Genomic DNA, 24,663 nt, shown 5'->3' with positions numbered 1-24,663 from the left:
GGCATTTTGTATTTTTTGTGTGTTTGGCTCCCCTGGGCAGAAGCCTTTTCACTTTGCCAGCATAAATAAAGATGAGTTGTTGTGGGAGGTGTTTATACACACCAAGCTGCCAAGCAGTACAATCACAACATATTTAACAACATATTAACTTTTACAACGTACTGTTTATTCACTGGTATCAAAGCACCTAATAAAGGACAATTATTATCCCAACTTGCACATGAACCAACTTGGCTGTGCAGAGGTCTGCCCAGAGCCTGTGGCAGTCCAGTACCCCAAACACGTGGGAAGCAATCCTCAGCAAATCCTAAATCAATTTTTGCCATGTTTCAGGAAAACTATAATTTCTGTCCTTTCACAGCACATTTTAAATCTTCACAAGCAGACAGGAGGGCTTCTGAGTTCAGGAGGGGTTTTCTTATGGGGGTGGGGGTTTGTGGTGGTGTTTAAGTAATTTCTTAATAACCAAAATTACAATTTGAGCAGGAGATGGTAATGCAGACTTCTCTTTAATTATCTTATCCCAACAACAACTGTTGATGGGAAAAGTGAAAAAGATCATGTCATTCTTGCCTAGTTATCCTTTATACTGCAGTATAAACATATATATATATGTATATAAAAACATATATATTTATATATATGTATTTTTATATATATATTTTTATCACCTTCTCCATCATGTTATTATTCAACTGTTACATCATCACCAAAACAGCAATACACAGGCATATTCTGTCTTCTTCTATAAACTGCCCACTCCGAGTTTCTGCCTATTTTAAAAGCAACTACGTATATCAGACACAAAAACCTCAAGGAATTAAATACCTCTTCTTCAAACTGGAGAATCAACTTACATCTGGTGAAGCACTTGTGCCATGGCAACCCCATTAGTCAGGTCCTGAACATCTCTGCAAGGTGCAGCAGTATTGAAGGTCTGCAGCTAAAACAGGGAAAAAACACAGTGTTTCTCATTCAGCAGACAAAAGGACAGGAAATTAGTTACCACTTTCCTTTTCCTCTTTAAGTTAAAGATGTCTTTTCACTTGAGGCAGCTAAAATCCTTTTCGAACTATGCAGGTTTTAAGCCAACCCAATTATCTCAGTACTTGTGACTGTTATGACTAGTAGATTAAAAAGTTAGTACAACCACCCACACTTTGCTTTTTCATGCCAGACCTTCTATTGTAAATCAAATTATGGAATGATAACTTGGGAAACTACAGTTGTGTTTATCCATCCCTCCAATTATGTTGCAGTGCTTAGTTCTGGCCATAATTACCTAAATAAAAAATGGTATCAGAATAAGGTGTGAAATTTGCAGAGAAAAAAAATTCCAGTCTTTTACAACAAGGACTTAGTAATAGAAGTAGGATGGGATTACCTCAGTGTTAAAAATGTTTCTCCATTTTAGATATTTTGGGGTTTTTTTAAGCTATCCCCAAGCTTATATCTAACATTATGACAGAATTAGATGTATATTTAGAGTTGCAATATTTTATTCCTCCACAATCAATCACCTCAGAACTAACTATTCTAGGTGAGAGAGCCATTTCCATACACATGTCAGTTCATCACAGGAAAATAAGAGCTTTCTTCACCACTATGAACAAAATAGAAAGTTTGCTGTTAGCGCTACTAAAAGATGTGTATATGAAATGGAATTGGAGCAAGTACAGGTCCTTATAATCTCTGTCCATTGCAGAAATCATAAATGTAGGAGGTTTAAGAAGTCAGCGTCCTAAATTACCTTTCATCTGCAAGAGGGCTTTCCCAAATGTTCTGTGAAACACAAGCTTCTTCAGAACACACTGGTGAATGACCTTGTGTTTGGGAAATGGAGCTACTTGGACCACAGTGATGGAGCTACTTGGACCACAGTGACGGAAAAACAGTTTCCAGTGTGAGAATCTGAGGCAGTTTTTGTCCAGTCTGTGTTTACAAAGAGTGACCACAACTCTGAATATTTGCTTGCTTCAAAAACAGCCAAATCAAGCCAAGAGAAAAATATGCAGAGCAAGGATTTGTTTTTACTGTTTTTCCATTTGTTTTTCGATTGAAAAAGCAGTTTAAAATCTTGTATTACGGGAAGTGAGAAGTCAGTAATCCCTTGCAGGTTACATAAAAGATTAAGTGGAACACCACAACCCAAAGCTGCTGTGACTGACAGCCCTGGCTTCTGTTACTCCAGCAGCCTCCACACCAACACAGGCACGACTACGAGTCAAAGGCTGAGCTTCCCAGAACCCACAGAATTCACAGCACAGGACTGGGATGCTGCCATGTGGATACACCCCGCTGCAAACCAAGGGAATTGCTAAGCACAGGTACTACCATTTCACCTGGGCCTGGTAAGCAAAGCCTTAGAAAACCCCATGATAGGTGACACTGCTTTATGCAGAATCTCCCAGAATAGAAACAGCTAATTAAAATTAATTATAAAGCAGGACTGACAGTCTGTTTCTCTCTATATTTAAAAGTCACATAAGGGCCTAGAAATAATATGAGAGTAGAAGTATTAATTACGGGTTCTCCAAACCTCATGCCAGCCCAATCATTTCCTCAAAATGGATTTTTAGTGTTTAGCAAACCCCATGAAAGCAGCAGGCATGGGAAGGAGGTTGGCAGAAGCAGCCACAGACTTCAGGGCTGTAGCAGTGCTCTATTTTTTTAGTTTTACTAAATATAGCTTCAAGGACATGCTACTCACACTGAAAACCATTTTGTGAGTTCCAGCCCAAATGCACCCTGCTACTACAGGAGAAGCAAGTGTTTTTCTCTCAGGCACACAGATATTATGCTCACAATAAACAGCTGAAAAATTAATTTTGTAGCTCCACCACCAAACAACTGCAGATGAAAACATGAGTGTTCACAGTGCCCAGAGGAAATCATCCTTCTCCACCTCGGGAAGGTGTGCCCTCAATGTCACCTGGACAATGTGAGGTTGAATTTCTCCATTTCATACCCAGATTTTACACACTGGGGATTACAGAGCAATCAAATAGATTTTAGAGTAGTAATAAACATTCCCGTTCTTAACCCCAGAATATCGACAGAATAAACTCAGCCACTGGACAGAGTTAACATCACCAACAATGCCAGTGCCATCACTACACCTACTGCTGTTAATCTTTTCCCTCCATTTCCCCCAAAACTCAGTTCAACTGCATTTTGTTTTTTCTGCAACATCCTCAGAACTTCATAATTCAATGACACCTGGGTTGCAAAATCAACAGATAATGTTTTTTATTCAAATTCTCTTTCTTCTCTGGATAATGTATGTTTTCTAATACAGAATTTGGTAAAACAAAAATAGAAAAAATACACACTCTGGCAGTGGAACAGAGAAAATCAGAAGCATGTGCTTGCTACATTAATGAGTAAGCAAACTGAGAAACCTTTAGAACCATAGAGCTAAAGAACTCTTTTCTCTCCAGCACGCCACTCCCCACGCCACATTTTTCCCTATTATTCACACTGAAGTTCAACTTGTGAAGGATGTTTGAAACACATCTTAGAGTGTTAACAATCAGTTTCTATAAAGTTGTAAACTAGGTCTGAGAAATAGGGTGTTAAATCTAAGAACATGCTGACAATGCCTCTGCTGAGGGTTGTACAGAAAACCTGAACACAGGGCTGGATGTTCCTTTACATTGACACAAAGCTCATCTTAAGGCCAGATTTACATTCCCTTTAAGATTCAGGATGTAATTACAGCTATGCACTGTGAAGATACTAGAAATGAGAATTAGGCTTAAAATATTTTAAGCAGGAATTATAAAAATTATAAAGGAGTTCAGCACTGCTGACTTAAGGATTTTAAGAAAGAGTTCAGGAATGCAGTGATTTCTTCTGCAACTGAATCATGATGGAATTATTCTTACGTGACTACTGAGAGGAAAACACAAAGTTAAAGAGCACAAAACAGAAAGATTAACCCAGGTCCACAGAGGTAAGCATAAGACAACCAAAATTCTACAGACCAACAAAACCTTGGAACGTCACTAAAAGGAAAATTAAGGGAGAAAAAGAAGGAAATTGTTTTTCAGTGATTTATTACCAACTTTAACTCTTCAAAACTTCTGTGCTGCCATGCAGAAATTAAGAACACTACCTACCCTAGTAGCTACCACTTTTGCCAGTTTCATTCCTAGATTTCCACGATGCTTCCAAAACACTCCCTTCTTCCATGATTTACACCTCACAGAGGCAAAACACCTGCTTATTTCTAGAGAAACCCTCCACACAGGTAACTGTGGCCTCCCCTGCCAAGCTGTCACACAGCAGTTCTATTTAGCAGAGCTCACTCTCACCAAAAACACTGCACTTGCAAGACCAGATTTACAGACAAGGTCACGGAAGGAGCCTGGAAAGAAAGATAAAGAGGAAGCAGCGATTGATGAGTTTAACAAACACGCTTGTCCTCGATGACCTTAAAAGCCTTTTCCCACCTGAACGATTCCACAATTCCAAACCGGTGCTTCTGGCCCAGGGAACACCCCACACCCAGGTGTGGTGTGCCTGACTAATACACGCTTTAACCAGCTGCTGTGAAACGCTCTGAGGCTTCTGCGCCCGCCAATTCAAATTAATTGCATTTATTATTATTACTATTATTATAAATTACTGAGCAGCTTCCACACTGAAGCCACCGCCGGAGAACCACTACTGGGCCCGGGCGATATTCCAGCCACCACATCCACACCCCGGGGGTGCTGCAGGAACCTTTTGCGGGCTCTGAGAACAGTGTCCCGGGCAGCCCCACCGCCGCGGCCGCGCCTGTGCCCGACCCTCGGCCGGGGACGGAGGGATGGAAGAGACGGGTGGAACGCTCCCCCGCCAGCTGCGCCTCCTCGCTGCCCCCGCGGGCTCCCCAGAGGCGGCAGCACCCCCGCGGCACTCACCCAGAGGATGAGGCTGTCGCACAGCAGCGGATCCGCCGGTTTTGGCTCCATCGCGGCCGCAGCCCCGACGCCCTCACTCTCAGGCCGCCCCCGCTCGGCGGCTCCGGTCGCGGCTCCGCTCCGGCCGCGCGGCCGCGCGGGGGCGGGGCTGCCGCCAACGCCGGCCAGTCAGCGCCCGTGCCTGCCCGAAGTGACAACGCACCTGACCAATCAAAGGGGAGGAGGGGTGTGTTCGCGCCAATCACAGTGGGACCCGTTAGGGGCGGGGATCCCCTCACGGCCGCGCCCCCTCTCTCCGGGGCAGCGCGGCCGAGGTGGGAGGGTGTCGCCAGCCCCGGGGTGATGCGTGGGCGAAGCGGGAATGTGTCACTCGCTCCCCCGGAGTGAACTAATGGGCCGCGACTCAGCGAGTGAAGCCCCCGCGTTATCCCGCCCGCCTGGGAGATGCCGCTCCGTCACAACATGGCGGGCGGTGCCGCGTCACAGCCCGCCCAGGCTGTCACGGCGCTGTGGCGGGTCGGGCGGGCCGGGGAGATCGCGGGCGAAGAGCTGCTGGTGTGGTGCAGAATTACCTGTGCTTAAGGTGTAGGTAGGTCAGTGTACCTGTACCCGCCACACGCATTCATTTGAGAGCAGGATACAGAATTTCTTAAAAAACAGCTAAATTTTTAAAAAATTGTTAAACGAGGCAAAAATAGCAATCCATCTCCTGGGGAGGAAGCGCTGAAGCACAGGGGTGAGGAGCTACTGCTTTAACCCCTCTGGAGAAGGGACCCCTTGCCCCCATCGAACAGGAGGGATTGAGGAGGGCTACATCAGTTTCACCTGTTCTTATATTGTTTATATAAATATAAGTTTATATTGTCATTTCTGCCTGCCTGCTCAGCACGTCAGACACCACCACGCAGGCACCACGCACTTCTTTGCATTTTACACAGTTCACGACATGAGAGCTAAAACGCAGAAGTACTTTGTTGTTTGATCTTTTTTTGTTTCAATGAAAAAGAGGAACTACCAAAATTTGTTCACTCTCTTCCCTCTACTATATTTGTTTCATAGGAAAAGCTTACCTTATTTGATCAGATCTTGTGGATTGATTGGACTGATTCAGGATCCTGTCTTCTATACCACCCTGCCCCGGACACCAGAGAAAAATCTCTACCTTACACTAAAACAATGGGATTATTCTGAGCCTTTCCTGTTTCAGCAAAAGAACTTACTTCTATCTCCTCTTTTACTCATTTATTTGAACCATTATTTTTCGTTAGCTGATTCTGTATAAAGATTCTTACATTGACTGTACTGGAATGTGCAGAATGGCATTAAACGCATTAGTGTTTAAGGTAGCCTAAGAATACACTAAATATCTTGAGTAATAGCTGTTACAAGCACTATATATTCCTTTTTAGCCATTCTTCAAGACACATAATTTAATTTTCTGTTACTGATTCTATTTTTCCTTGCAGAGATGGAAATTGTGGTCATGACATGGACAATATTTACATGACTATTTCCCTCAAAATGCTGTCCAGAACTAATAAAGGCTCAAGAGTGGACTTTGATTTCTGGAAACCCTATTACTGATTTCCTTCACCAAAGGTTCTTAAAGAGACTTGGTTGCCGTGGAAGATTAACGTAAATCCTTATTAAAAACAGAATAAGGAATAAAAGGTTTTTAAAGTAAAATCCCACACAGTTCTGTGCTGGGATTTGCACTGTTGAGCATGCTCATTTTAGGTTTTTAGTATTTTTGCTCTTCTATAATTTCTACTAGCTTTTGCTTATATTACCCCTCTTTATTTCCTTACAGGTTCCATAATTTGATGTCCTTTCCCTCTCAGGCAGTGTCATATCCCAACATCAGTCGCTTCCTGCCAGCGTAAAGCCCAGGAAGCCGGTGAGGGGGAGGCCCAGCGAGGTGATCAGAGTAAGGTACAGTCCTGTGACCACCAGGCAGGTGCACAGTGACGAGGCAGCTCTGAGGCCAAGGTGGGAATTCAGTCCACAGGGCACGGTCCACATCCCTGGGGTCCCTGGACAGGCACAGGCACGACTGTGACACTGCTGCACCCAGGGCTGAGGTGGAACAGAAGGGATGGGTGGAGGCACCACGTGAGGCTCAGGGTTGCTCCTCTTTCAAAAGCATCCAGAAATTATTATTCCTAAGGGATGGCAGCGCAGGAAAGGTGTTATTGAGAGTGTGGCTGGTGCAGGGAGCATGGCTGAGATCTGTGTAAAAACAAGGCAGGCTGTGCAGGTCTGGTAATCTGGGATTATGTCAGGAGAGATCGGCTCACCCGTGTGCTCCCGGCTGCTGCATCCAGGTCAGACGGCTGGCTCGGGTGAGGGAGCACTCACCCAGACAAACCAGTGTCAGCACACAGCAAGGGTTTGTCTGAACCTGCAGAGAAATAAAATACAGCTCCAGACAGATCTGTGCAGCTATTCCACATTTTTCAGGGCACATCAGGAACACCACAGCACTGTCCAGCCGTGCTGGGAGCTCAGCCGTGGGGCAGAAGTGTAACAAAGGGATCTCTGTGCCTGATGCAGAATAAGGTGGTTTGGGTTTATTTTTTAAGCCTGGTTGGAGATTTCTTCATGAGCTGCAGCTTTTGTGAATGTCTGTCAGCACATTCTGGGTTAGTGCCAGTCAAGGATTATGACCTATATTAACATCCTAGAAACAGGGCAGGCCAGCCAGGACTCCACCTCATGGCAGGACTGCAGCTCAGTCTCCTGATGTCTGATATCCACTGTTACTACATTATAAAGTCAGGTTAAATTACTTCTCACAACAGGGACTTATTTAAAATGTGCCCACTCCTTTTGATAGTGCATCTCTTGCCTTCTTGACAAAGCATCTGACAATCTCTCAGTGAGGGCTATTTAACTTTCTTAACAAAACAGAAGAATGGCATTTGCTACAATTATTTAACTGCTATTCATAAAAATAAAATAGATTCCTAAGGGGTTGGTTTTATGTTCAATGGGACTTACATCATTGTATCCAGTAATATGAACAATATTCAGTTCAGACATGACTTGGTGGCTTGCTCAAGAAAGCTCCATATCCAGACACTGGAATTTTCCCATACCTTGTGTGGCACATATGCATCTCACTGGTAGTTTAAAAAATAGTGTTGTTGGAAAATCCTAATATACAGGACTGGATCTAAAAGGGGTTTTCTAAGCACTTGGAAAGAAAGACATCAGGATGTGAAAACACCAAACAGTGACCCTTAGTGGTTAGTTGTGTACCTTGCACGTTTATTGCCATTAGAAAACATAAGATAAAAAACATTCCTCAGCTTTTCAGTCATGTTTAGCAGCTTGATGGATTTGATTTATGGAAGTCTGCACCTCCCAAGTGTCTTTCAAAGCTTTTTCAAAAGCTTTAGGAACAACCCATAAGCCCCGTGGTGGTCTGTGGTGCCGAGGCATGTTTGAATTTTTCAGATATACAAACTAGAAACAAATTCCCAAAATGTGTGCAGTGAATTATTACACAATACAAACTGATTTGATACGTGCTGTATTCCCTGGGCCACACATCCCTTCATGTCCTGTCACAATCTCTTACACCTTCCTGGCATAAACACTCCCACTTCTTTTGAGTCAAGCTCTATGTTTATTGGACATTATTCTATTTCCATGAAAAAGGCATTGACTATCTGCTTATTCTCCAAATTCGGCCAATTTAAAATCTATTGTAATCAAATGGAGTTTATTCAACATAACACCTAAAAATCATAAAATATGAATTAAAAAGCCATTGATGTGAACTGTAGTTGTGTGACTGGCTGGAGGTTCTCATTGCCTTGCTGGTCTCATGCAGGTTTGTGTTTCCCAGCTGCTTTTCCCTGCAGATGCTCCACAGTACTTTCCAGGTCAGTTATACCCCGAGGGAAATGGGAGCAATGCCATGATGATGAATGTGAAATTTTTCACTCTGTAACTGAAGTATCTGTTTTGTAAAATACTCTGACTTAATTTGGCTGTTCTAGGAGATGAAAGTCGCTAGAATCTGTTATAATCAAAACAGTAGGAATTCTGGATATTTCATATATTAATTCTGAAAATTAATACCTTTTACAAGAGTATATTCATTGAAGGAGTCTTGTATTCATGCTTTACTGAAAGGTGGCAATATTTTCACAGGGAATAAGCATCTTTCAAGTATTTTCACATTAGATGGAAATACTTTCATCACTTGAGGCCCTTCTTGGAAGTCATTCAACTATGAGAACATTTGCTTTAAATAAAAGACTGTTAAGCCAGTGGGATTCCTGGAATTCCTGAGCCGTTTATGCTCTTCTTTACACTTTTCTTAGCACATCTTAACTCACTGAACATTTCCCTCTCCCCACAGATCTAATACTGGTAAGAAATAGTCATCTCATTAAAACTATGAAGGCTTGGGCTGGCATTTCTAGTCTGTTTTATGGTTAATTTAGTTTTGACTGGAGTAGTTTCTGGGGTCCTTGGTTACAAACTTTCAAGTGCAGTTATCTTAGCCCATGTGATACAGCGAGTGTGTGCATGCAGAGTAAAAATGCATCCACACCTTCTACACAGAATAATAATATTTAGTTTATTATAGCAGTTTCAGAAAAAAATAGCAACTGCTTTTACAAATATTATTTAAGGTTTCTCATATGTCAGTGACATAGGCATTGATAAACTTAAAGAGAAAAGATGGAAATAGAGCCACAGAGCCAATAGCTGTGATAGCTTATTAAATTCCATAAAAAACTATACTGGAGACAAAGCAGGTCAGAGGTGGAAAACTACCTACCTGTGCTCACAAAAGAGACCAGGTCTTGGAATTGTACCTTTTGGCCCTGTACAGCAGGAGAGTAACTGGTTAACATCTTTAAGGAATGATCCACTTTGATTTTCTCAGGGCAACACCTCAGAATCAGGAACTTTTAAGAGCAGTGACTTGAGCAGAATAAAATACAGCTCTGCAACAACATTTCTCCTCAGCTGGACCCTGCTTTGCCACTGTCCTGTCCCCTCCAGGCCTGCTCTTGCTGCCTTAGTCGCTCCCTAACATTTGTCAATCTCCTATCTGTGGTTTTTTATTTCTGCCTTTTCATTTACTTTCTCCCTGATACCTGCCCTTCTATTTTAGTGCTCTTATCTTTTTTACTGAACAAGGTCACAAGTGAAAGGGGGCTTTGGCAGTTCCAGCATTCCGGCTGACGTTCATTGACATCATGGAACTGTTTGCTCTGTCACGGTAACAGCTCCTGGCTTTGCAAATTCACATGTATTAAATGTCTCAGATACAATTTCGGTTGGTGCCTATGAGAAAAAATGCAGCACTGGGATATGAACTGTGACAGAGGCGTGTTGGTCACAAGCAAATCCACATTCCCACTCTGAGATCCTCTTTCCACAGGTGCATCAAAGAGGCGGGACCATGTGGTGACTTGTAAGGCACCAGCTTGGCAGGTGGGTTTGTGTCCAAACAAGGCCATTCTGGAGATTTTGATCCTGGGAATATTCTCACACTTATTTAATATTGTCCAAATACTTTCAGTTCTCACCACAGTCTGGGATTACTCCATGAGTAAGATCAGAATTCTATTTTTTTGCAGGATCAGGGAAATCACAAACTTAATTTCCAGAAAGAAAATCCCCATAGATTGATTCTGTACCAGGGTATTGGTACATACTACTAGAGAAACTAATTCTGGTAATATCTCTAATCTCTTTAAACAAAATAATTTTCAAAACTCTGTGTTCCATTGTACCAGTTACATACCATTATCTTTATTATTCATAAACTTTATCAGCATAGAAGATTCACTGAATAAAATGTTAATAACTTGATTCATTATTTTTAAGTGGAAAATCAACAGCTCACTTATTAAGGGGTATTTCTTTCTCAACATCTGTAAGTTGGTGTAAAAAAATTACTAAAAGATGTGTTTTTAAATGGAATATTTAAATAGTATTCTCTAGCTGAAGAAGAGTCTGTGTTGAAAAATAGAAACACTGAGTGAAAATGTCACAGCTCTCACTTGCTATTGAATAACACAGCAATGTCTCAAACCCAACCACAGCTAATCAGAGTGGGAGAGCTACAGGTATGTGAAGTGCAGGATGAATTATTCTGATAATAACTGCAATATTTATGTATTAAATAAAAATGTTACTGTGCATCTGTCAAAACTGATTTCAGATTTTCCATAATTTTTATATCAATGTCATTTTTCTTGGTTTTCTTGGAAAAATTTTTCTTGCCTAAAAATTTTGAACACATATTCTTTCATATTTGAAGGTTCTCTTGATACAGTATATTCCAAAGAGGGAAAGCCAATTCCTACAGCAGGGGGTCGAGTCTCTTCAACAGACTGTTCTCTCTAAGCAGTGCTGGGAAGTTGCAATTGTATTTACTGGCATTTCTAACAAAACTGCATTTTGCACTTGGATCATTTTTGAAGCTAAAGGTTACTGTTGTCTGATTTTACCAGCCAGTCCCTTCTGTTTGTGCTTATAGAGACTCCTCCCTTGCTTTCCTGCTGCCCTCCACTGGCAGCTGCTCAGACGTGCTTTGCTCGTGCACAGGAACAGGTTCTCAGCTGAGCTCCTCATCTGAGCAGAACTCTGTGAAGCCTGCCTACATACCCAGCAGCTCCCAGTCTTACATTCCAGGATGGAATTAGGGTCACAGATGGGACTCACTGAGGGTGCATCATGCAAGACTGTCTCAGTCGAAAACCCCTCAGTGGTCAAAGGCCATTACACAGGCCTTGCTCCAAAATACTGCCAGGGAATGCTGTTTCACACCTTTGTACCTCTCAGCCCCATCTTTATACTTCACAGGCCCAGTTTTTGGTTAGGTAGCCTTTTGTGGAGTAGATCAAGAAACCTGATTTGTAAAATTGGGAATTAATAATGCAGTAATGCCAGTGGTTGGCACATACAGACCTGTTGGCTTTGATGGGACCACTGGACTGTGCAAAATAACTCAGGCATGGGAGTGTTTGCCAGCTTAAACTCCAGAGCCAAACAACAAGCTCATTATCAGCAAACACTGTGACTGGCACTGCAGTTGTGCTTCGAGGACTCTGCAAAGATCTAGCACCAAAAAATCCCAACCTATAATTGGCAAAGTGGATACAGGATTGCAACTTTCAGGCATGTGCTGGGACCAATAAAGTCAGCAAGGAAAAAGGAATGGCTGGCTTGGGGCAATCATGGATTGACTGATTTAATGTAGAGATTCACAGAAGTTTGGATTTTCTTGTGTCCGGTATCTTTCTCAAAATATTCTGGAGCTGTGTGAAGGGAACCTGCTGTTATTTAACAGCCTTTCTCTGGTCAAATTCACTGAGTTTAGCCAAATAAAATCTCAGTTTCCTCATTAAAGCCTAGGCACTGATGGAAGTGCAAGAAGATTCCCTGCTCTCCTGCATCCAGCTGTGCCCAGGGGTGGGGAAGAGCTTTGAACCAAGCAATAATGGGCTTAGAGTGACGTAAGAAAATGGACCCAAAATCCTGCTTATTGAAACAGTGCAGAATTAAGCCTCCAGTTTCCAAGACAAGCATGTCTGAGTTACTGCAGAAGAGCCACAGGCCTGTGCATACAGCCCCTGGCCAGCAGAAGGAAATCCTCTGGGCTCATTCCCCCTTTACAAATAATCTTTTTTGCTACTATTTAGTTAGAGTAGGTTTCACCTCTGTATTAAAAGCATTCAGGTCCTTTTTTGAGTTAGTACTAACCAATGGTCAAGTGGCCTAGCTAAAATAGATTTAATGTGTTCAAAATGATTTTCCAGGCTATCCACATTCCCATCTAAAAACCACAGGACTAACTGATATCTCTGTGAGCAGCCTTTTTGAATTTAACACTTGGAGTAGAGAAGCTGGGAAAAGGCTGGAGAGAAGGATTTGAGGAGTCCATTGTGATGAAGCACTTTCCGAGAACATCCTGAAAGGATATTACTGCTCACACTGTGTCACTTCTCTGGATAATAAAACTGCTCCAGCTTCTGCATCTGCCAGTCTGGCACCTTTAATAAGTAATTAAATCACACTGTGGATGTGAACACAGCCACGGATAAATAATAACTGACAGCTCTCACACTGGCACGCGAGCAGGGAGACACAGCCAGGGCAGGAAATCACACACAGCATTTCATTTGTTACTGATTTGTCTGTAACCAAGTGAGGAAGATGCCCTGGGGACTGGTGACTAACAAGGAGCATTGTTTATGCTACAAATCCCATCCGGTTATTAGTCTTTGAAAAGTGCTTTGTTTAGCTTATCAGTGCTCCAGCAGGAATACCAGGGGCATTATTGCTGTTATAAGTGTATTTCTATTCCAATATTACTGACACATAAGAGGTTATGTGTTACCTGAGGGCTGAAAATTCAGCTTGTGCTTCAGTGCCTTGTTGAATCAGGATCAGGATGGTGAACACTGCACAAAACCAAGCTAGGAGCAGGTCTCCTTATTAATTTTTCTGCATTAAATTGGAGAACACCTTTACAGAAATCAAACCTTTCTCAAGGACCACAGATCATGACAAAGTATAAAAACCCTATGGAGTATAAATTCCCATCAATTAAAATTATTTTAGCATATTAGACCTTCTGCTTAAATGCTGCACTTCACTTAGGAATTGGACAATGTTGTATTGCACAACCTAATTCTGCAGTTATGCAATTCCCAAGCACCGTAAGTGTCTGGCAAGTTTTAGGGCTGTTTCACAACAGCACTGATAAGCTGCTACTCTGTCAGGTGATCAAAATACCTGCCATGTGCACTTGATCAAGTTAATATTTAAAAATAGGAACACAATTTTTTTTTATTAGGTTCAAGTATCTTTTCAAGATGTTAAATGTATCTTGGAGGAGAAGATTTAGAAAGGGAGCGTTTTATTTTGAGATGGAAAAAAGTACATTTCTTTCATAGATATAATTTAGAAAACCTGTCAGCCCCTTGCCATTGGGCAACTAAGTTAATAATTGACAAATAAGGCATAATTGGTCTTGCTGAATGATTGTACACCAACACTGTCAACTCCTCTCAAACATTTCTGGAAAGGGGAATGATAAGCCAAACATCACATAGGTGTCCTGGACCACTCTAAAAAGTGTTCATTAGACTGATTATGAATAAATAATTGAAATATTTATTTAGACTTCAGATTACTTTTTGAAAATCTGCAGGAATCAATTCTTCCCTTTAAAATGTCATGTTTAGAATTTGCTTATAATTAGGCTAAATGTGTGTTGTGGAATGAGCTGTTCTGTGTCTCCTCCCTGGTCATCTTACTGGCCTTGTAACTGAGACCCTGAGCAGCTGCTCACCTGTCAGAGCAAGCTGGCCAGAGGTCACACACTCTCACACCTTCCTGACAACTCCAAACCTCAAAGCATGGCTTGCTTTACTAAATACAGCATATTCTCTGGCAAAAATGAATTACTGTTTGTTAGCACTCAAATCTGCTAAGTGGCCTTTAAACTTTAATTCCCTCTCCTCAAAGGTGCTGATGAGAATGGACTCACCACTGATGCTTTAAAACTAAATTTCCTTGTGGTAAAGCTGGAGGGTGTTGTGAGCTGAGCTGTGGCACAGAGATAAAGGTTTATACCCAGGAGTTTCTGGCTTCATAGTCAACAAACCGATCAGTGCCTCATGGCTTTCTTCTGCATGAAAGAATTAAAAATGTCTCGTATCTGATGGCTGGGGTTTAGTACAATGGGCTTGGTTTTGCAGCGTTCTACTATGATTGTTTTCTGAAATGCTCAGCTTTCATTTTAAGCCAAAAGATGTGTCAAGATTTGAAAATATCTCCTTTGTCTCAAAAATCCATCACAATTTCAAAGCCTGGCCCCTGATGAGGTACCTACATGGAGAATTCAGCAAATCTGAGCTGTAGAAAAGTGACCTCAGTGAACACCTGTTCACTGAGAAAGCAATATCAACATAAGGACTCTTCCTGAAAAAGTTAAAAGTTTTTTCTGGATCTTTGAATTCTATCTTTGACTTCTAAGTCTGTTTTTCAGAATAATTTGCTGCTGAACTTGGGGTTTGGTTTTAGTTGTTTGCATTTTTTTTATTTCCTCCAAATGAATTAAATTGACTTTTAGTGAACTAAACATTTTACCATCCCATTCTGCTGTAGCAGGATTCCCAAGAAGACGGGGGTTAGAAACATCAATATATAGGCACCAAGGTCAAAATCAAGGCTATAAAATAGTTGCTTTTATGGGCTGTCACAGAGTTTCCAGCCTGAAATGCTACAAGGAATGACAAATTTAATTGTGCTCTTTGCAATTGGACACAAAACTACTGCATGAGAGGAAGCTCCCTAAAAATCTGTCATTGTACGCAAAGTCACACTAAATATTTTATTTTGTTAAGACTGTTTAATGCCATCAAAAACTCAAAGCCTCACAACACAAACCCTAACTGCCATAATCACTCCTGCAATCTCTAATTCAATCTGCTCGTTCAAACGTTCAAAGGCCAGCTCAGGATTTTGGAAGGGGTAAATTAATTCTGGCAGACTCACAGCGATGTCAGATATCATCTGTCTTCTCCTTCTATCACATCCAGCTGGGAGGGCCCCTTATAATCAGGACAGAGCCAACTCGAGCATCATTTTAAGTGTTTGGACTCAATAAATCAGAAATTGATTATGTGCATATAATCTGTTAAAAACCAGTGAGAGGTTTGGCATGTTTTTCCTAGCTGATCTACTCAGGACAAGACTAAGCCACTGATATCTTTGCTGAAGGTGACCCCAAGTCTCTTTTTCCTCCTAAATGCTGTGTTAATACAACTGGGGGAAGGAATGGCTCTACTGGGTGAAACCAGGGCCACCTTGCCCTCAGTACCTGTTGGGCTCAGAAACCTCTAGCATCCATAAGAATGTCCACAGCTTAACCATGTATCTTAATCAGTAAAGAACTGCCTTTTTTGCGTCCTCTGTCACACTGCAGGAGCTGGCTGAGTTTCCCACTTCATTCACTCAGAGATCACGAGAAAACAAAAAATGTGGTGTCATGATACTGGGTTTAAATGATTTTTCTTCTTCCCATATATGCATATATTGTTCACCCAGAGCAGGATCACTGCCTGGCTCTTTGCTGTAATTCACAGTCCTAACTCAAATGCTCTGGGAGCAGAGTTTGGGCATTTTCAGGGTCTCGACAGGACATTGCACTGAAGCTGATGAGTTTCCAGCGCCTTCGCACGGTGCCTGAGCTCAGCAGCCAGAACTGGGATCATCAGCAACACTAAACATTTCATTTTCCTATCTTCTGAGCAGCACAAACTCTCTTTCTGCAGACTTGCTCATGAGTCATCTGGAAATAAACCATAATCACTTGTCCCTTAGGAGTCATATAATAAGTTAATTATTGTACAACACATGCTAATACAAAATACACAAGAGGTTTCAACGTGTTGAGGCTGCAAAGGGCAGGAGAGCCTTTCAGAATTTCCATTGGTTATGGTCTGGGAATGCTGGGTTTCCCTTGACTCCGTATCTATTGCATAATCAGAAACACATTTCGTTCCCTTTGTTGTACGAGACAAAGCTAAAGAAATGTGTGTGTTATTACTGTGCAAAAACAAAGAGTAGATACCTAATGGGCTTATGTCATGTGTGCAGTGTTTGTAAACACAGCTCTGGGGCAGTGCCAGCTGACAGAAACCACCACAGCTTATACCTGAAATAATGCTCTTCCGGATCTGCAAATACCCTCAGTCCTGCGGGGAAGTCCAAATACAGGAGAGGGACGTGCTGGATGCATTTCAGGTAGCACTGAATTTAAAAAAGCCTCTTTGCCTGGAGTTCACCTCACAGTGCCCTGGACCATCCTGAGGTTTAGTCACTCCTACATGGCCATCCCAGCTTTGCTACTGTGTGGTTGTTATCTCATCAGGAGAGAATCTGATCAGTGCAGGGAGAAGAAAATCTGAATACAATGGAAAGGCCTTCGGCATCTGAAATTCTTCTTTTGGGAATTGGAAACAAATACATTTATAACTTCACAAACAGTAAACGAGAAAGATTCTTTTCCAGTAGTTACAGAAACATAGTATTGTTTAGGTTGGAAAAGCCCTCTGAGATCATTGAGTCCGTGTTCTGGCACTTTGTTTTGAAACCTCCAATTCCTCTTATTTACAGATCCTCATTCTAGGAGGAGAGATTGGTATCAACGGTGCTGATCTGAAATTATTCATTTGATGAATGAGTTTAGACATAGTTTTAGACATGGCTCTGGCAAGAGACCCGGGTTCTCAACACTCACCTGGCAGACCTACACAATGACCTTTCTCTTCTTTCTTAGAATTATTATATTAGAAAAAGTAATTAAAAAACCCACTTTGTTCTCAAATGAGCTTGAATCTTCCCAGTCATCTGGTTCTTCCCACTATTCTGTAAAAAAGTCAGATACTTGGAGTTGCATTCATTGATCTGTCATGTAGACAGGTGCCAATCAGGTATTTAATTTCTGACTTCAAAGACTGATCTCATCGTGGCTGTGGCAATGGAACATATGATAATACACTTTGCATTTGAGAATGCCTCTTTATCATTTCAGAGGCTTATAGAATTCTTCTCTTCCAACTCCAAAAACAAAGCTTAATATTATTACTAATTTCAGACTTTGCTAAGCAAAGGGATGGATTGTTTGGAAGCAATTAATTTACTTAAATAAAGGATCTTTTTGCTACCCAGCCAATGGTACACACTAAGAATCCTGTTCTGCCACCCAAGGAAGGCAGAGATTGCACTGGACTTTATTTCACTACATTTAAGTGACTGACATGACTAAAAAGGAGGGGGGGAAACAGTAACAGGTATGTGTGGCATTTGTTCTTCTGTGATGTTCTGCTAGCCACAGTAAATTATTATTAATGAACTGAATATGTCAATCAAATTACTAATTTATTGAAGACTCTGTACTACTACTCTTCCAGGAATCACTCCAAATCTGGCAACCCAGTAATCACAAGGACTCCAGCTGCCCCAGCAAATTTTTATTTGCTCATTGCTTTCACATTACAAGGTGCCACTTTTGAAATGCCCAAGAAGTCTAAGGATGACAAGAAGTAATAGATCCTCTCATAGTATACTGTTAAATTACAACACAAATTTGTGGAATGGGTAAAATGCACCAGAAAATTACAAAATTTGTATTCAACTATGCAAAAAACCCCCAACCTATTATAAAAATCAACAGTCCAATAATCACACATTTGTAACTGGGAAAGCATGAACTCAATTCTCAGAAGACAGCATGTCTTTTTAATCATCAGCATAAAAATCCAGCTATTCCATAAAACTAATTTATATTGGTGGAAATCAGGAGTAAGACACACCAGTCTTAGGTCTGGTTCTGCCTAAAATAAAGCAGAAGTGATCCAGGCATAATTACATTGCTTTGCAGCCCTGTAAAAGTTTTCTAAACAAACAAAATCACGGACGGTCCATATTAAACAATTCAGTAAGTTAGTTTCTAGCCATGTATAAAGCCTTTTTTAATCTGTTTACTGTTTTTTAAGTAAATCTTTGTGGTCATATAGGGGAAAAATGTTCAAAGACATCTCATTACATGCTCAGTAAGTGTTTATTCCAGCCCAGGATCTGTTTAACGGGAAAGGGACAGATCAGATTTAGAGGGTCCTTCTGTCAAGGCCGCCCCTGATGTGGGCTCCTGTCTTTCCCCAGAGCATCTCCAGCCACTGGTAATCTATGTAAAACCATAATTCTCTGGATAAACGTGCCTGCTAAATGCCTTCTCTGAGGCTCTGAGCCATATGGTTGGGATTACAGCATTTCAATAGTTATTCCAAGTGAATACAAAGATGAAGCATAGAATAGTGGAGGCAGTTATGTTCATAATTCCATTTATAAAGGGGATTTCAGGATTTTTAACGCCCACATTCTGCACCACTGGAGCCAGAACCACAACCTTAGAGCAAGTGCAAGTTATATTTACAAGGAAGAACAAGGTGCAATAAAACCACATTTTTATCTTTAGGAAACGTGCTTTTCCCCTAGATTGAAATGATGCTCACACAGCACAGCCCCTTGTCACCATTGCCAGCATCACCATCCTCTGAGGCCACGATGCATCAGTGGATCACCAACAGCCAGGACACCTCAGGAGAGACACCGAGTAATATTTTATGTTGTTTCATGTTTTTCTAACACTGTTTTATAACATACAGGAAAAGGCGGCTTTGAATAGAACTCTTCCAGGACAAACAATGAGCACATGGCCTCAAAATGTGTTTCAAATAATACCACAGTAGTTATAGTTTCAAGTACAAGGACAGACATAACAACAAAGAGCATCAACTTCCCTCTTTCCTGGTCTGGTTAATTTTTCCTTTCCCATCTGTGAGTATGACATAATGATACAGACTATTTGTCCTTAATTTTGAGATCTGCAGAGGAGAAGTACCATGTACAAGCTCGGTCTATATTGGTTTTGTTAGTTGTATGTGTTTAGCCAGGCTTTACTTTCCTCCACACACCATTATTTACACTCCAAAGCACTGACTCCTTGCAAAGCATTATACATGTTATGACTGTGTTTATAGAGTAGAAGTGCTCTCTGTAACGTCTGTTTTTCATGTCTTAAACCAATAAAACTTTACATTGGGCTTATCAAAACCATTCAGTGTAGATCTAAGTCTGCTGTGACTGAAATCAGCAATAAAACTTCTCTTGATGCCCTGTGGATCAGAGCTAAGGCAACGCTGAGCTCTCTTAATAAATTCCGCTCCGGTAAAAGTTTTATTTAAAAAATGTGGTCAACCCAAAGCTTTTAAGGAAGATTAATGTGGACTTATAAAAAAATGTCTGATTTTATTATTAGTAGTAATTCATACAGTTTGTCCTGAAGTTTTCCTTTTCAGCTTCAGTTTGAACCATATGTTCAGGAAGTTCAACTGAAAAGCAATCCTTGAGCAATATTATTTTTTTCTAATTAACAATAACCACAGAGGTATTTTAGAGAAACCTACAGGCTCCCTCAGAAGGTTGTAGAGTGAGCTGGATTAAAACAGGATTTTGTCTATTTTATGAAAAATGCACCAAAGCACAAATAGGTCAACTTCAGAGGAGTCCTTCCTTTCCTCTACCAAACAAAGGATTCCACATGCAGCAAATCTTAATTTCCACAGGGTTCTTTTGTCAAAGGCCTTGGAGAACTCTGGGACCCATCAGTGCCCTGTCCACCTCACCAGGATGGAGCACAGACACAGCAGTGCAGCCACGGGATCACCAGACAGGATCTGGATCCAGTGGGGCAAAGCAGTTCCTGAAGTCAGGTGTGATGGCTGGCAAATGCAAAAGCTCAAGGGGATGCTGGAAGCTGGGTGCCAGACTGGGCTTATACAGACTGGATGGGGATTTAGGGATAAACAGCCATGGGCCCAAACAGCTGGTCTGTGAGTGCAAACAAAACACAACAGTCACAAAGGAAAACCCTGCACTTGAACAAAAACAAGAGTAAAAAGCAGAAGTCAGAGCAAGGTTCATAAAAATACTTTTGGGCCAAATTTAACATCCCCAGTCCTTGTACACAACATGTAACTGATGGCATCAGGACCGTTGTTATACTGGATTTCAAGCATGGTTTATTCCATATTCCCCTTTTCAATGACAGCAGACAAAGTAACTCTGGGTGCAGAAACCCTGCACTGAGGGCTCCTGGAGACTTACAAAAAACTGCTTGCTGGTTATTTTGAAGAACAAAGGTAATTGTTCAGTTCAACAGAACAATTCCATCCCAGTGGCAGCTCAGTGTTGTGCTGCTGTTTGCACTGGGGTCCTTGTCAGGTTTGATCAGTTTAATTGTTGAGAGGTTTTGTTTCCCCTAAGCTGTCACACTGCTCGCTGCCCCAGGAGCTGCAAGTCAAGCTGTGCTGCTTCTGATCAGATGCTGTTTGTGCTTTGCTGTTTTTGCTGGTGGTGCCAGCCCTGACATTAGTGTGTGTCACCCACTGCTGTCACCACACATGCAGCCTCATCTTCCTGCCCTCTTTCCTGAAACCTCTCTATGTTGTACTTGGAAATCAGCAGTTGTCTGGGTAAGAAGAATTGGAAAGGATGTGACAACTGGATTTTCCAGAGGTACATCTGCTCCTTGGCAGTGCCTCCTGGTTTATCTGGGATAACTGGCCCTCACAACCCTGAAAGCCTGTTCCTGACAGGGTGTAAGATATCACCAAAGCACATCCTTCCTCTCCTGTCACATCCTGGGAAGGAGCCTGAAAGAACTGTGGAGTCTGTTTTAACCTACCGACTAAACTACGCCCCGTGGAGGGAAACATTAATTTTTAACCCGACCCAACAGCATTAATGAAGAGGAACAATCACTTAGTCCTACAGTTCCTGTGCAAAGCCGGGTGAGACTCAAGGCCTCATTTCCAAGCACTCACAGCCTACACTTGGTGCCAAATTCTCAATCCAGGCACACACCAGTGCAGCCATTAAGACCCAGTTCCCAAAAGGATTCAATGTCAGGCAGAATATTTTCTTTTCCAAGGTCTGGGGCAGTGGGGATTCCTTTTAGAAATGTTCCTCTGGATACTGCACAACAATTGAACAGCATAGGGGCATTCACACAGCACAGAAAGGTTCTTCATTCAAGAGATTTGAATCTGAAAGTGCTTAGAGACACATTGAACTGAAACACTGCAAGCATCAGGATGCAAAATAACCTATGTCATGTGAATACTCAGTTTGCAGATTACCTGTGTGACATGCTGCTGTTCCTGACTCTTGCCTTGTGAAGAATCTTCACCTTGGGGTGTCTCGTGGATTTTTTTCCTCAGAGTTGCTGTTTGCTTCTTTGGAACCACCATATGCTTGTCTTCTCCATTTGATGTGAAGCCTGGGCCTCTCTGCAGGATACTTGGAGCAGCTGATGACATGGTGGTTCCCCTTCTTTTAAGTTGCATGATAAACATCTGTCAGCAAATTGCACCCAATGGGTGAGGGAGGCGAGGCCTGGGCCTGACTGGCTCCAGTTGGGGCCCTTGGGCAAACTTCACCAAACAGTGAACGGGCTTCTCTTGGACTGGGGACACGTGTGATGGGTTTGTCCCTCTGCTGGTGACATGGGCTGGATCAGGACTCAGCAGTGCTTGGCACTGCCAAGTGACTCAGTGTGAAGCCTCAGAGGGCAGTTTTACACTGCGCACTTGCTAAACTCTCTCATGTTGCATTTTTCTGTAACTTCTCGTCATCCAAAGAGCCTAAATTGAAAGTGCCTAAAGCCAAAAACAGAGCTTAACATTAAAATGCCCATTGACCTGCAGCTGAAGAGTGCTAGAACTCCTGAGCTTTAACATTTTACATCTTGGTTCAATTTGAATTAAATTTTAATTTGAGAACTCGACAAGATGTACAATTTGCTAAGTCTTGCATAACAAAAGGATGGTCAGACAATCTCACTGCAAAATCCTGTACCAGTGTTTGTGTTATCACAGCTGATTTCCCAGACACTGAGATATGGGTTTCTTACAGCTCTGCAATGGGAACAGATTTTAAAATGCATAATGTGAAACTGGTAGTAACACTGTCCTGCAACAGAAATGCAGCTATTAAGTACAGCTATTACACGGGGAGAAAAGCATTAAAAAGCCACGCAGGAAATGTGAACAAATCTCCCTGTAACTGTTTTGTACAAGCCCACGTAAGGTACAGAGATTCCTTGAACTTTGTGCATCTACATTTTACACCAAGCCAGTGTGACTGTTTGTTTCCTTTCTAAACTCCATACACTCCTTGTGATCACTAAGCTTGGTACCAGTTCAGCCTGAGGAATCAAGGCCGGTTTGATGATAATGATATAAAAAGCAGGAAGTTTATGGAAACTTTGCTGATGCTGTTTGTGTGTGTGTTTGTATTGAGCTGCAAAGAGTAGAAGCGCTGGTACAGTGCCAGCCAACCCTGCACATCTGTCCCTGTGTAATCTGTACATTTGCTATCCATTTGGAGTCTGTGGACTTCTTTTTTACACATTAATTGTATATGGAAATAGATACATTAAAATTTATGAATATTTGTTGTTTACAATACACTGCTCTCCAACTGCTTTTCCCCTCCCTGTATTCCCAGCTGCCATATTTTATCATGCCCTTGAGCTGTGAGCTCTGACACACCATCGTGTCTCAGTCATTTTCTTGCTTGTTTTACTCTTTGTGTTGTGATGTTTCTTCATTTTATTCCCATCAACTTTCATTGTCTTTAATTATGTCCCTGAACTTGTAAAGCTGTTTCTCCTAACAATGGGTACTTTGGAAATGGCAACAATTGCTTTTCCATGAACTACAAGGCAGGAAGTGCATTGTTTCTTTAAAAAACTTACCAGATGTTTTTCAGGACTGACTACAAACATAAAAAAAAAAAAGCAGAAACTATTATTTTCCAAATATTCCAAGTCCAATTTTTTTATTGTGTGACTTCTGTTTGCATTTAACTGGGAATTGCAGCCTATGCCAATGCTAAAGAATGAATTTCTCTCAAGCTAAGGGCATAAGATGGAGTCTACCTACACGAACAGTGACTCTGTGGACTCAAGTCCATCAGAGTGAGTCATGTTGTTCCTTGTGCTGTTCCTGCCAGTCCAAATACAAGCACTGGGGTACCTGCAGATGGTTATCTTGTGTTCTCTGACTGGAACAGATGAATATTCCTTGTCCCTGGGGTGCAGGGATTATTGACAGGAAATACCCAGTGCTTCACAGCGAAGTGAGTGCATTTTATTTCTCATTAAAAATTAAAATGTATACTTTAAATGATAAAAGTATATTTTTAACATGGACGGTACAGTAAGAAGAAATTACCCACATCACACATGCCTGGAAATTCATTATCCCTGCTGTTCCCAGACTACATCCCTTGGGATCACAAGCTGTTCATGATGGAGCGATACTCCCTCTGATGTTCCACAAGCTTCAAAAATACTTCATACTTCTTGTCATAAAATCTGTGTAAGGAAGTTAATTTCAACAAAGCCCAAGATTTGAAGATCTAAACCCCCGGTAATACACACGTTTACTGCCTTCCCTCAACATCAAAGAAACTTTGACTCTTCCCTAATTACACCTTCTGCCGGGATCAGAGCCCTCCCTGTGCGCTGCCGGAGCACAGTTTCCACCCAAACGAGTGATTTCAAGCTGTAATTACACCTTTTCCCTACAGCCAGCTTTGCTTCCCAGACAGCTTTTCCCCAGAGTTCTCTGCCATGGGAGTGGGGAGACACTGGCGCTGCACAGAATCATTCAGGCTGGAAAAGCCCTCCAAGTCCAACTGTTCCCCCAGCACTGCCAAGGCCACCGCTAACCCATGTCCCCAAGTGCCACATCCACGTGTTTTTTAAGTATCTGCAGGGATGGGGACTCCACCACTGCCCCGGGCAGCTGTGCCAGGGCAGGACAACACTTTCCATGAAGGAATTTTCCCTCACATCAATCTAAGTCTTCCCTGACGTAACTTAAGGCCGTTTCCCCCTGTCCTGTCCCTTGTTCCCTGGGAGCAGAGCCCGATCCCCACCCGACTCCACCCTCCTGTCAGGGAGTTGCAGAGAGCCAGAAGGTCCCCCCTGAGCCTCCTTTTCTCCAGGTCGAGCCCTCCCACCTCCCTCAGCCGCTCCTGGTGCTCCAGACCCTTCCCCAGCTCTGTTCTCTTCCCTGGACACTCAATGTGTGTCCTGTGGCGAGGGGACCCCCGTGTCCCGCCGTGTCCCGCCGTGTCC

At 42.1% G+C, this 24,663-nt stretch overlaps 1 protein-coding gene across 10 annotated transcripts in view; it reads right to left on the bottom strand.

The window, feature by feature from the left end:
- HOOK1 (hook microtubule tethering protein 1) overlaps nucleotides 1–24,663 on the bottom strand; it is a 170,498-nt gene that overhangs the window by 15,633 nt on the left and 130,202 nt on the right. For 6 of the 10 annotated variants that reach the window (XM_051796404.1, XM_051796387.1, XM_051796394.1 and 3 more), the window contains 2 exons: nucleotides 21,656–21,848; nucleotides 858–943 (listed from right to left, as the gene is read on the bottom strand). In XM_051796404.1, coding sequence (XP_051652364.1) covers nucleotides 858–943; nucleotides 21,656–21,848 — 279 coding nt within the window. Of the gene's footprint in view, nucleotides 1–857; nucleotides 944–4,907; nucleotides 5,073–6,355; nucleotides 7,070–7,204; nucleotides 7,309–21,655; nucleotides 21,872–22,800; nucleotides 23,896–24,663 lie in introns of those variants that run through there. The other 4 variants (XM_051796452.1, XM_051796443.1, XM_051796463.1 and 1 more) reach the window with 4 other exon arrangements.

The sequence above is a fragment of the Manacus candei genome, unplaced genomic scaffold, assembly GCF_025592945.1.
Source record: "Manacus candei isolate 608988 ecotype Guabito, Panama unplaced genomic scaffold, ASM2559294v1 h1tg000005l, whole genome shotgun sequence".
In the NCBI taxonomy this organism is placed as follows: Eukaryota; Metazoa; Chordata; class Aves; order Passeriformes; family Pipridae; genus Manacus; species Manacus candei.
This window is presented reverse-complemented; position numbering and strand designations above follow the sequence as displayed.